At 40.5% G+C, this 12,805-nt stretch overlaps 1 protein-coding gene across 1 annotated transcript in view; it reads right to left on the reverse strand.

Moving 5' to 3' along the window:
* The window catches only part of lpgat1 (lysophosphatidylglycerol acyltransferase 1), a gene marked incomplete at its 3' end in the record, with an annotated part of 41,710 nt that extends 31,396 nt beyond the window's left edge, over positions 1-10,314 (reverse strand). The window contains exons 1-2 of the mRNA XM_083899050.1: positions 10,191-10,314; positions 8,456-8,708 (exon numbers count right to left, since the gene is read on the reverse strand). Coding sequence (XP_083755176.1) covers positions 8,456-8,693 — 238 coding nt within the window. The 5' untranslated portion in view covers positions 8,694-8,708; positions 10,191-10,314. The remainder of the gene's footprint in view (positions 1-8,455; positions 8,709-10,190) is intronic.
* Positions 10,315-12,805: the final 2,491 nt, after the last annotated feature.

The following is a 12,805-nucleotide window of genomic DNA, read 5'->3' on the forward strand; positions in this document are numbered from 1 at the left end:
TTGGACGAGCAAAATGAAAGATCGGTCAGTGTGGATCGCTTCAGAGGGAAATCCTTCACTGGTGTGTCCATGGCTAACATTAAAAAAGAGATATGCACTTGAACAAATGCTATTAATCACATCTGTGTGTCTACATTTAAATACAGTCTTATTGCAAATCACTCACAAGTTCATGTGACGTTGGTAGTGTATATCTGACTAATACAGATACTGAATATCATATTGGTTAATCTGTAATAAAGATGAATAATACACTAATTCTGAACAGGAGAGATGTGCACTCTTGTTCGGGCCATAAAATATAAAATGTTGGGGGAAAAATGTTGATCAGTGTTTCCTCAAGCCTTCACAAATGACTTGTCTATTTGGTTTTAGTGCAGGGTACGTTAACTTAGCGCATGGCGCGTTTCCATGGCGACTGACCGGGAAAAAGACGGGCGTGACGTCATGTTTACCTGACTCCCGATTGTTAAAATTAGTCTCTAAAGTAAAACTAAACTATAAAAACAGAGGCACACATACGCAGTACACAGGTACGCTAGTTATTTGTCGCACTGCTCTTTTCGTTTAATAAACAGACTGCTGCAGTTCGACTGTAGGCGCGCTAACGGTGCTAAAGGAGCTAACGCAGCTAATGGAGCCAACTGGTAAACGGTGGCTGGACTCCGTTGCCGCAGAACAAAAAACTGCGTTACTTTAAGGACTTGTTTTAATGATCGGGTCGCCAGGGAAACACGCCATGAGTTAACTTTAGCGCTGTTAGCATGCCCAGCACCATTCCGTTTTGATGATTTCTTCGTTATTTGGGGCAAATGAAGCAGAAAATGTAGAATGCAGCCTCAATCACACAACCTCATGAATTGTTCATCCAAATAGTTTAGTTTAAAACATTTAGTAATTAATTAATAATCATTTAATCATTGCAGCCCAAACTGGATTAAATGCAAAACTCCTTCAGTCATTTTGTAGACGGGTTCAGGACTTAAAAAGGCAAAGCAAAAACAAGCCCATAGCTCAGGACAACATACTCCGTCTGTTCAAGCTCTGTAAACTGTGTGCTGTCATGTCCTCGAGTTCCCACGTCTGTTAGGGACAACCATCTGTAAACAATCCTTTTCAAAACAGTCTCATAAGAAGACGCACACACACACACACACACATATATAACCTAAACCTGGAGAACCAGTTGCTACTTGCCAGCATCATCATCATCATCATCATCATCACTACCATCTGACAACAGAGACCATTACAAAACACAAGCAATATCCCCTTTCGGAGGAAAGTGTGATACATGTTCTATTACTCAATTTAATTCTATTAAAAATGAATCCCATAAAGTGGCCATAATAAAGATGACTGTCGTATTAGTACAGTAAGTAGTCTGTGATGTAGCGTGTAACGACACCATATAGAGCTGAAACAATTAATCAATTATTAAATTAATCGTTAACTGGTTTGAAGCTTTTTTGTTTTAGCTTCTAAAATTGTCTTTGTTTCTTATCTTCGATAAGATTTTATGGACCAAACGACTCATCAAGAAAATAATCAACGATTAATCGATTATGAAAATAATAGTTGCCGCTCTAACGCCATAGAGTCTATGAGTGTTCCTGAATACAATGCTTTCTGTGTTTCTTTCAAAAGGACATTAAATGGTTTCTTACGGCTGCTGGGCACGCTCGTGGTGTCACAACATATTTTTCATTTCACATCTACGATAATCTCATGCATTGCAAGACTCCTCTGTGAGGTCACAGGCTCGGCTCTGAGGTCAGCTGCACTGTCAGGAGAGGAGATGCATGCACAAATGAGCCCTGGAGGCAAACCCCCTCTCTCCCTCTCTGGAATTCAACTGTCGATCATAACGAGGGGGGAGCTCAAACGACTGGAGCTCCAAGGGGTTAAAAAATTATTTAAAAGAAAGGGGGAAAGATGTTAATAATAAGTTGATCATTTGGACAACAACCAGTCCTCATGAGGAGGGAATCAAAAGCATACCTCCAGAAAAATGACACGTCTGTCACACTGTGGACAGCGGTTGTCTGGGATGCTCAGACCCTCAGGGCAATGTCATTTCATGAGGAGCAAGCCTTCGCGCTCCCTGAAGTCGCCCCATTGTTGCGGGAGACGAGCGTAAATGATATCACAGAGATAGGTCATCTGTCGCATAGAATACATTAGGGAAATTGTCTTTGAGAGATGACACAGTTAGAGCGGGGAGGATGACGGCACACTGTGAGCATCGTGTCAAATCCTGTATCACTGGTCAGCTAAACAATCTACTGCTGACCTTGCCGGCTACTGCTGTGGAGCAGGAAGACATGGTTGTCCATGCCAAAAATGTTGATAAAAGAAGAGAAAATAGCCCCAAAACAAAAGGATCTGAAGTAGAATGAAGAGAATTTTCCATTGACAAGTTAAATCTTTTAGGGTGTGAGAACTGGGAAGCCAGAAAAAGATGGGGTGTATTAAAAGCTGTACTCTCAGTGGCTCTCAGATGGCTGTCACTCAAACAGTTCATCCATTCATTATCTATGATGCCTCTCTTGCAGATGAAGGTCACGGGGGACCCGGCTCTTCACTGAGCTGCAGCAGTGTACACCTGGAGCAGGTTACCCGTGTATAAGATTCAACATTTACCAAAAAAAACAAACACCGACACTTGCGACAGGAAGTGTCGAGGTACCAATTAACCCCTGAGCTGCATGTTGTTGGGCTGTGGGGAGGGAGCTGGCGTGCCAAGAGAAAATCCACATGGGTACGAGGAGGGAAAAACAAACTTTGTGCTAAGAGGAACGCTGCAGGTCTGATCCCAGAACCTTCATGATAACCAGAGAAAACCAGAAAGCAGAGTATTATTTGCATAAAACTGAGCCTTTTTTCTAAAAGGGAAGGGCTGCAAAGAAAAGCAAATAATGTGTTTTCATTTAAATATATAGATAAATTCTGCTCTGATGTGCCTGCCATCCATATTATGCTGCATCTTTGTTTGAAAACTCCAGGCTTGTGTTTTAGTCAGAAAGGGCAGAAAAGAGATCTTTGATACAGTTACCAGCATCCACTTCCTGATTGGCTCTCATCGGCTGCCAGGACTCCGCTGTGAATGATATACTCTTATTTTTAGTTTCAGATTCACCTTGCCATTGTTCTCACAACAGATGCCTACAGAGGAAAAATACCATGAACATCATAAAAAAAAGCCCATAATGTGGGGTTTGTTTTTTCCATTTCACTGATTTCTTTGCTAAATAGTGCACAGAAGTACCAGAAAATATTCACAATTAAGCCTCTAAGGAGGCTGTAGATTTATGGTTCATGATTAGTTGGTCCATCTGTTGGTTATTTTTTTTGGTCCAGAAAATATTGATCAGTGTTCAAACCTGGAAATTATTGCTAGTTTTGTCCACAAACCAACCCTAACCCACCGGGGCAATTACCTCCAAAAACAATGCAGACGAGATGAACTTCACTATGTTTCTAATGAAAATGACCAAAGCCCCCACTTTTTATTTGATAATTGCTTAAGTACAAGTTCTGTCAAAGAACAAAGTTAATCTTGGGCCTTTCCGTGGTGGGTTCATCTTGATGTTTTGAAAAAACCATGGTAATATGGGTGTAGCCACATTCTGAGTGTAGATTAAAAAGGCTACAAAGATAAAACTGGTCATCAAACCCAGCCCAGATATTTCGTTGTCGTATCAAGAGAATAAACTGGATCTCATGAATTGCCTTTTCTTGCCCTCTTTAAATGCTAAGCCTCAATTTGACCCCCTCGTCCACTTTCACTTAAAAACATGTGCCATATTACATCACACATTAACATTAAAATATGGATTTACAACATAATGCGTTGCTCATTCACATCAATACCCGTGCTGACTCCCCACAGGGAGAGAACACATCAGCCTCCACTTATGCAAACATGTTTCAGGGCTTCAGAACAAAGGTGATGTTAATTCCTATTCATGCTATTGCTCTCCGGACTGAACTGAAGTGGCAGGGCTATTCCAAGCTGCTTCACCTCCTTCACTTATCAGCGACAACAAGGCATGACTGCACGTGTTACTGGATCTACATTATGTTTCCACACATCACACTCATTACATTTTTACCAAAGTCTGTGGGGAAACAAAGAACCATAGGCAAGTACTAGGGCTGCGACGATTACTCTTGTGATTCAAGTAACTCGATTACAAAAATTCCTCCAGGCAAAAACTCTGCCTCAACTATTCGTTTAATTCCCAATCTCGCGCAGCCTGTTTAGCACAGGGATCATTGTTCCATACGGACCGTTTTAGCAGACGCACACCGTACATCCGGATTGTGAAACAGCTCGTAAAAGGCAGAAAATGTGCAAAGTGTGTTAGCATTTCACGCTTCAACAAGAAGCCAACAAGATGCAGTGTAAACACTGTCAACGACAACTGGTGTACCCCAACAGCACGTCCCAGATGATTCAGCATCTGAGCCCAAAGCATTCAGTTGCTAACGTAAACATTGATGTTAGTGTATTTAATGTCGCTTACTAGGGCTGCAGCTATCGAATCTTTTTGTAAGCGAGTATTCTACGGATTATTCCTCGATAAATCTAGCAATCGGATAAAAAAATATTTCATAGCTGCAGCCCTAGCAAGTATCCTACAGTCATAGCATGGCACGGCTAGCATCTACTCATTTTTTTTGGCTTTTCCATTAGCAATAGTACCTGGTACTTTTTAGTACCTGCTCTGGTGAGGTTACAAGCAAGCTGAGCCAATACTAGATTGGCCACTCATTGGTAGAGTCATGAGTGCGACAGTAAACAATGAGGAACTCTAGATCAATTCATATCCAACATTTAGAGAGGAAATTGCTAAAATCTAATATCATCATGATTTAAAGTCCAAGCTACGCATTTCGAGGAACATGACGTGTACTGCTTTTAAAGCCGTATTCAGTATAGCCGAGTTGGTATATTCCAAAGCACAAGACATAGATCTGGAAGATGTTTTATGCATGTAAACAAAAGGATGTAAAACAAGTATTGGCCTAAAAATAACGAGTACGATCAAAGACAGGGAGACACTTGTAACTAGGAAACAGGTGTGGAATGTTTCCAATTTTACAGTTGCCATCTTCAGTCTCTTCACAGATCCAGCACACAGCCCAGTCATCAAACATGTAATGAAAAACTAATCCTGCCGGCTTTAATGTACCTGTGTGTGGGGGGGGGGGTGATTATATGGATACACTGCTTTTGTCCACAACAGAACAACAGACAGGTGGATGAATATTAACAGTAATTCCACTTAATACAGTACAAGGTAATGGTCTTGTCAAAGTGTCATACTTTAACATATCATGTATGATCATTTGTTTATAAATAATCTAAGATCATCCTGCAGATTGGGTTTAAGGGCGCCCACCACAGAGTCCATATGCACTTTACTTCTGCTGACACAAACATTAGACAAACAGAGAGACGCTACAATAAGCAGCATAATGAATTATTTTTTTTAAAAATGCTGTTGCGTATCGCCATAGTTGTAAAAGTATTTGACAACTTTATGATGCCATTACATAACATAATAAAACGCCCTATGGAAAAAGGGTTTATGATGGACCGCTACATGAAGTGGTTAAGCTAGCAGCAGCAGCAGCACATTAGCTTGACCAAGGTTAGTCTGCTCTTAAAGTGACATTAGCATTTTCAAAAGAGATGAAGCTCAGCTGTTTCTGTTATGGAGAACTAAAAATAGCAGCTACTCACCACTCACGAAAAGTTCAGTTTTAACTTCAACAATTGTGATTACTAATAACAGCTTCCACATTGCCTGCGTGAAATGTGAGGTTCTTTGAATGGACGCTCTAAATTGACCCTGTGATGGACTGACGCCTTGTGCAGGGCGTACCCTGTGTTTGACCCTATGTCAGCTGGGATTGGCACAAGCAGTTTGTGACCCTCATGTGGAGGATAAAGCGGTAGAAGATGGATGGATGGACCTCGGTTTCATCGTCTATAACGGTCACAACAAGAACACATCCTGTTCCTGTTTCAAAATAAAAGCAATATAGTGTTTCAGTTCCCTGAATCCTGAACTATTAGTGTGAAATATTTGCAGAAGCAACAGAACGCATAGCTCCACGAAATGAACACAGCCACCAGACACTGCACCTGCATGCACTGTGAACTTAACGCAAGAGCTCCGTGTAAAGTCAGTATTTAGCTAATCTGACCAAAAACATAATGGAATAAGAATAACATACAATTGGTTTTCTCTTATCAACTTTTAAAACTTGACATCTTCGATGACATTACCATGGGAGGTAAAAGCAAACTATCTCATTAAGAAAAAATAGTATTAGCACTGGAGAGAATAGGGGATATACAGTATGTGACACTTTAGTGTTATATGCACTGTCCACATCCAGAGGTCACAGCCCACAGTGCTGGTGGTTACATGGGTCTGCCTCGTGAGGGAAAGGTACCAGGGTTTATCGACCCACCCTCGTCCCAGCAGCCTTGAGTTCAGGTCACGGCACTGCTACTCTAACATGCACCAGGTGCATCGCTACTGCCAGCTGAAGTTTGTTAGTGCTACATTTCTACTACATCAAAGTATGTATTGTTCTGGACTATATATACTTCTCAGATCTAGAGTTCTTTGAGTTCAGTTTTTTTCCTTATGTGAGCCAAACAACAAAACCAAAGACCCAACACTTGGCTGGTTTGTACACGTTTATATTAGTTAAATGACGTGCAATCCTTTTGACTGACTGTATATATCATGTCAGGAGGCTGCAGTATTTCGTCATACCCGGGTTTATATAATACTCCTGTGTAACTAGCTGTAAAATGACTCTTATTTGACTTTATCGTCATTTCAAAAGGTCTTATCTTTGCACTCGTATTCCCCTGCGATATCATTCACACGAGTCACCTGATTTTAAAACATCTCACGAGACTACGTCATATAAGTTTTACTGCAATAAAGAGGCTCGCGCTGTTCTCGCATATATATACATATATATATTTGGACCATTTCTCTGCTGAATTAAAAACAAAACACACTTCTATACGTACACGGTTTTTAAAGATACATCTCAAAGTAAATCGCAGTCGTGGAGTGGCATGATTCAGTCACAGGGGTTACTCATTTACAAACACTGTCCCCTGTCTGTAACACATATTGCTCAACAAAAGACCAGGTGTTCTATAGGTGGAAAGCTTTGCATTATTAATCAGCATGCCTTGTTGCTCTCCGTGTTCACCACTTAGCAATTTGTAAGCATTTAGTCTCAGCTCTGTGCAACCAAACACCACTGACGGTCTCAGTCGGTTCAACCAGCCAGCTGAAAGGTTTTGGAATATCGTAAGCTGAACGCTTCCATTTTTCTTCGACCATGTGTGTCAAATACATCAGTGAAACTTTCTCACTATCCAGTGGATTGACTGGATTTAGTTAATATAACACAATCACATTATAAAAGTATCAAAAACTGAGAAATGTCATTTCAAAATGAGCAGAAGCCAATGTCTTATTTCATCCAAACCGCAGCAGTAATTTACTGTCAGACAGGAAACAACAACAGCAGCAAAACTGTCAGTTTTCAAAATAGAACAATAATCAATTATTAATTTTATCCCTAATAGTGCCACACCTTTTAGGTGAATGTGAAATAGTATCAGATGTGCCAAAAAAAGGGATGCATTTCAAGACGATAACATTTTTCAAGTGCCACATCAATTCAAAACAAAGATGAGCATTTCCATTTTTTGCCTCCCTGACAACCCGCAGTGAATCCTTGACCAACTTATTTCCAGTTTATGTGTTTTATGTAATTATAGATGAGTCAGACTACCGCCCTTTAAAATAAAGCCCTATCCACATGAAAACAGCAGAACTTTCCCTATACAATCTTTTTCCTTTTCGAAAAAGTTATCTATAAATGGTTTCAAGAAATGTCTCAATGCACACAAAATCTCCCAAAATGACTCTAAGTGGTATAGTATATAGTGCAATCCTGTATGTGCTGTAATGCTACTGCAGAAAGCCGTGTACAAACTCCAAACACATGAAAAAGAAGAAAATGAGAGGGCCACAGCAAACGCAAGAGCAAAAAAGAGGTGTGACATGTATGACATCATCTTTTCCCCAAGGTTGCGTATTGGTTGTATACAAAAGAACACTTGGCGACTGGTGTTTGGGGAGTTTTACACTCCTGTTTTCCAAAAATAGCACTTGAGGGCTTCCAAAGCACTGGCTTTGTGTGGATAAAAGCTAATGCTATAGAAAACTTTTGAGGATTCTTCTCGACTTGTGTACAGGCAGTATACAATTTAAATGGATGTTACACAACTCCAACCTGGGTTGAAACAACTTTCAGGTTTGTCCAGATTTACATATGTATACACTTTTTAAAAAAACGATTTATCCGATTATCCAAGTTTTTTCCAAGTAAGGAATCTTACCTGTATAACCCGCGATCCAGCCCCATGAAGACACCATCGCCAGCAACCATTTGAACATGACCCCTTCAATGTGCCAGAAAGTGGAGCTGTCCCATATTCTCAGTGGCTGGAGAAGGATCAGGTACAGGCAGTAGGACGGGATGGCTACACAGTTGTTGATGAACATAAACACAAAGCGGATCACAGCCCTGAGGAGAACCCAGCCCAGCTTGCTGGCTTCGTCCAAGAGCTGTGCCATCCTGATACACACCGTCTGCAACAGAGACACAGAGCAGCAGCACTTAACACCTCTGGGCTTGACTTATTTGACTTGATACAACATCAGTCATGTGTGTAAACATTGGCCTTGCTGTGAACACATTAACTTGTTCGGAATAGGACGCTAATCCTCAGGGTTAGCGAGTTGAGGGGGATGTTATTTTATGCAATTAACATGAAACATGCGTAGTGAATACGATCTGTTAATATTTAAGAAAGTATTTATTCCGGGCTGCAAGTACAGGACGACACAAATATTTCCTGTGGAAATTATACAGAAATAAGTGGCGCTTTAAGTCTGAATATTGCCCTTGAACCCTTGTGCCAAAAACAAATAGATGTACTGACGTTGCTAATGTTACGGATAAACATGACTGACGTTAGCAAAAAGTAAATGTTGTGTGTGTGACTGGGAATAGAAATTTAAAAGTGAACATTTGAAAGCGACTAACAAGAATCTTCAGCTGCGTTTCCATCATGGTACAGTTCGGTTTGGAACGGTACAGCTTTCGGTCAGGCTGGAGTTTCGACTGAGAACGGTACGCAGGGTGATCAACGAACAACAACGGAGGATATATCCAGCAGCTCGTTTTTTTTTTTTGCTGCTTGGTTTGTCTACACAAGACATCAAGCTTTGTATGAGAATAGATCGAAGGATTCCGAAAAATGGAATGGTTAGGCTTGGTTGTTTTGGTACCGTTCCTAATGGAAACGCAAAAAATATACATACCGTACTGTATTGAACCAAACAGAACTGTTCCAACATGGCAATGAATATCATCATAAGGTCGTGGAATGCCCTTAAAGCACTTCATACTGCATCACACTACAGACTCCATGTTGACAAGCTAAACAACAGGTTACATATTAATGTCTCTCTGCAATCCTGATTATCCCAGTCACATCAACTTAATGAGATGTTTTTAAATGACAATGCACGGTAATATCGTTTATCGTTCCATTCCTACTGAGAGAGAACCGGTACAGGGTGAGGCTTTATTTATTTTTACATAATATAGATGATATACATTCAAAGTAGTACGATATTATCCATTGATAGGCATTCAAATGGGGGGGTTTACTCGTGTTTGTTTTTCGTGGCTGTCTTGATAGCCAACTGCCTCACTGGAACAGTAATAACATGCAAAGACAGGACCATAAAAAGGAAGAGTCGCACGGGACACGAACACACTACTCCATGTCTCGGTGTAAGCTAGCACCAGGCTGAGTTAGCACAACGGGAGCAGACGTGAAGGGACGTGTCAGCGGTGACAACCCGCGGTTTTTTTAATCACTATTGCAAGAAATACGATAATGTAACAGAGACAGCCGAGCGCTGACGTATTGTAGGAGACAACAGCAAAACGTTACCTCGTACGCTACATGTCTGCGGGCTGGCGCAAAGCCCAATATCCGTGTGTTTCATCCACATCCGTCTTTGTAATTTATAATAAGAGTGGTCGCTCGTGTTACTCACCCCGTTAACGTCACTGTAGCATCCAAGGGCGGTGCAGGGTATATGCTGGAGGCTGGGGCGATATAAACGCTATCACGTGTGGGCTATCCTCTAAACGATCGCGTTAGCAATTTTACAACCTGACATGGTCCCTCTCTATCAAACCCGGCGACGGCGCTGGAAACGTCCGATAACGTGACGACACACCGGGGTTGCACCCATTTAGCTAACGTTATCCAGGGCCGCTGGGGCACGGCGTATCCCGGCGGCGGCGGCGGGTACCGTTAGCTTGCTAACTAGCTAGCGGGCAGCTCCACTTCACAGTCCATCTCAGTGAGCGACACCGGGATAAATCCACCGAGGCATCATCGTCAACGTCGTTGTCCTCAAGTTAGCCAGCAATTGAGCTCCCGTTAACGGATACCGGTGTGAACGCGTTCCTGGTCGGGGCCTAAAAACAACGACGTTCGCTTAAAAAAAAAAAAAAAAGAAAGAAACGGAAAGAAGCGCCGCATAAATAAAATGTTCACCGCATTTGCACATCGCATTCAAGACGAGCAAAATTGTCGTTTCTCCGCTCGCGGCACCCGTTATCTTCCTCCAGCGCCGTCTCCCACCGCGTCAACGCACACAAAAGATCAACAAGGTAATGGCGGAAACTAGTCCGTCTCTCCTTCAAAATAAAAGCTCAAGCGATGCACATTTCAATCCTTCAACACTGCATTTATTTTTAAGGGTGATTACAAAAATATGGGTCTAAGAGACGCATCCTATTGTCACTAATACTGAATTATTAACACATTTTAATACAAAAAAGTCTCTCTTTTATCTAATTCATTGAAACATACTATATATACTGTATAACAACTCTAGATTTGAGTAAGCATTAAAAATATTTATCTTCTACTTTCAATAATAAAAGCATGGGTGATCCTAGTAACAGTGGCTCTTTGTTTTCAAATTTATATAAGAACATTTAAGTCAAGTTAAACAAAACATTAAAAAAGGAGAAAAATGACAACAGGCCTTTGCAGTAAGGAGACCCGGGTTCGGGAACAAGGGCCTTTCTGCATGGAGTTTGCATGTTCTCCTCGTGTGCGTGGGTTTCCTCCCACAGTCCAACAACATGCAGAATAAGGAAAATAAGACATTGTCTCTATGTGTCTCCGTGATGGACTGGGTACTCCAGGGTGTACCCAGCCTGTCATCCTGGGGTTGATCCTCATGTCGAGAATAAAACAGCAGAAGGTAAATGAATCAAAATGACAACAAAAATTGGATAAACATGGTGGCAAAAAGGCCATCATATGCATTAATATGTACACACAATGCAGGCTTCTTTGCATTGTGATAATAGTAATCACGATTCATTTGATCAAATGTTGGGATTCCAATTATTTGTGATAATGCATTGATAATAAAAACAAAACACGAGTTGAAATGTGTTTGTTCAGTGTTGTACCACACTCTGTCCATGAGCTTTGAAGTTCGGAAAGCTTTGATGTTAATTCCAGTACTTACACTTTGAAAGGTGGATGCGGTTGACATGGAGGATGAAGGGACACCCACAGTCTGCTGGAAATACAAAATAAATATAAAATATACAAGAAAACAACAACAAAACACTGGCATGAAATTATACCAAAAGTACCTGAAGTAAAAGTTTCGCTACAGACATAATAACGTTTCTATTTGTCAAAATGTTCTTACTATACAGAATTGCCTAGTTCAGATTAATAATAATACACTTTTGTATTGCAATTATTCATACTTAACTGAAACTACTTTAAGTAAATAATATCTGCTGGGTAGCCTTATCTACTGATGCTTTTTAGATCCAGTAACATACCTTTATTTTGAAAATCCTGATCGGAAGTCTCATTTTAACTTGTATCAGTTAATTCCACTGTACCTGACACCGGCCTGTAACTAACTCCCTGCTGTCTAGTGCTGATGGTTAAAGTACAGTAGATTTAAATTAAACTAATCCATTCCTCTTCATTTTGTAACTTAATCCTATGACTTCATACTTTTATGTTTGGGTCTGGATTAATATTCGGATTACATTTGTGTTTTAAATCGTGTTAATCTGTTGTCAACAGTGTGGTGACATGAGTTCACCTTTAATACTTACTCTTATACTGAATTTGAGCTGAAATTATTGTTATTTATGCGCTGATAGAGAATTAGGAAAATAAAAAATCTCGGATTTTATGCAATTACTGAATACTGGGATGATGTTTAAATGTAACATTTTAATTCATCAAGAGGGAATTTACTAAATTCTGACCATTTGACACTGTGATTCAGACAGGTGCTGAAGTGACATCAGAGATTGAAGAGATCCTCTGACCAATACATTTGGTCTGCCCCCCTATGGCCCCTCATGTTACTACACTTCATGTAGAAAAAAGTACAAATCCAAGGGCATTCAGTATAATTGTCCTCGGTGCATGTGGTATGATGGGATTAAAAAATACAAAAAGGGAAATAAAAGCAATTTTTTTTTGCATTTCAAGGTTAAAAAAACAACGTTTTTCTTTATATCGAAATGACCGCAACGTCTCTGTGCCCTTCACACGTTTTGGAAGAACTCATTTAGCAGCAGAAAACTTAAATCTGTCTTTTAATCATTC

Source organism: Microchirus variegatus, assembly GCF_963457635.1.
Source record: "Microchirus variegatus genome assembly, chromosome: 12".
Classification (NCBI taxonomy): Eukaryota; Metazoa; Chordata; class Actinopteri; order Pleuronectiformes; family Soleidae; genus Microchirus; species Microchirus variegatus.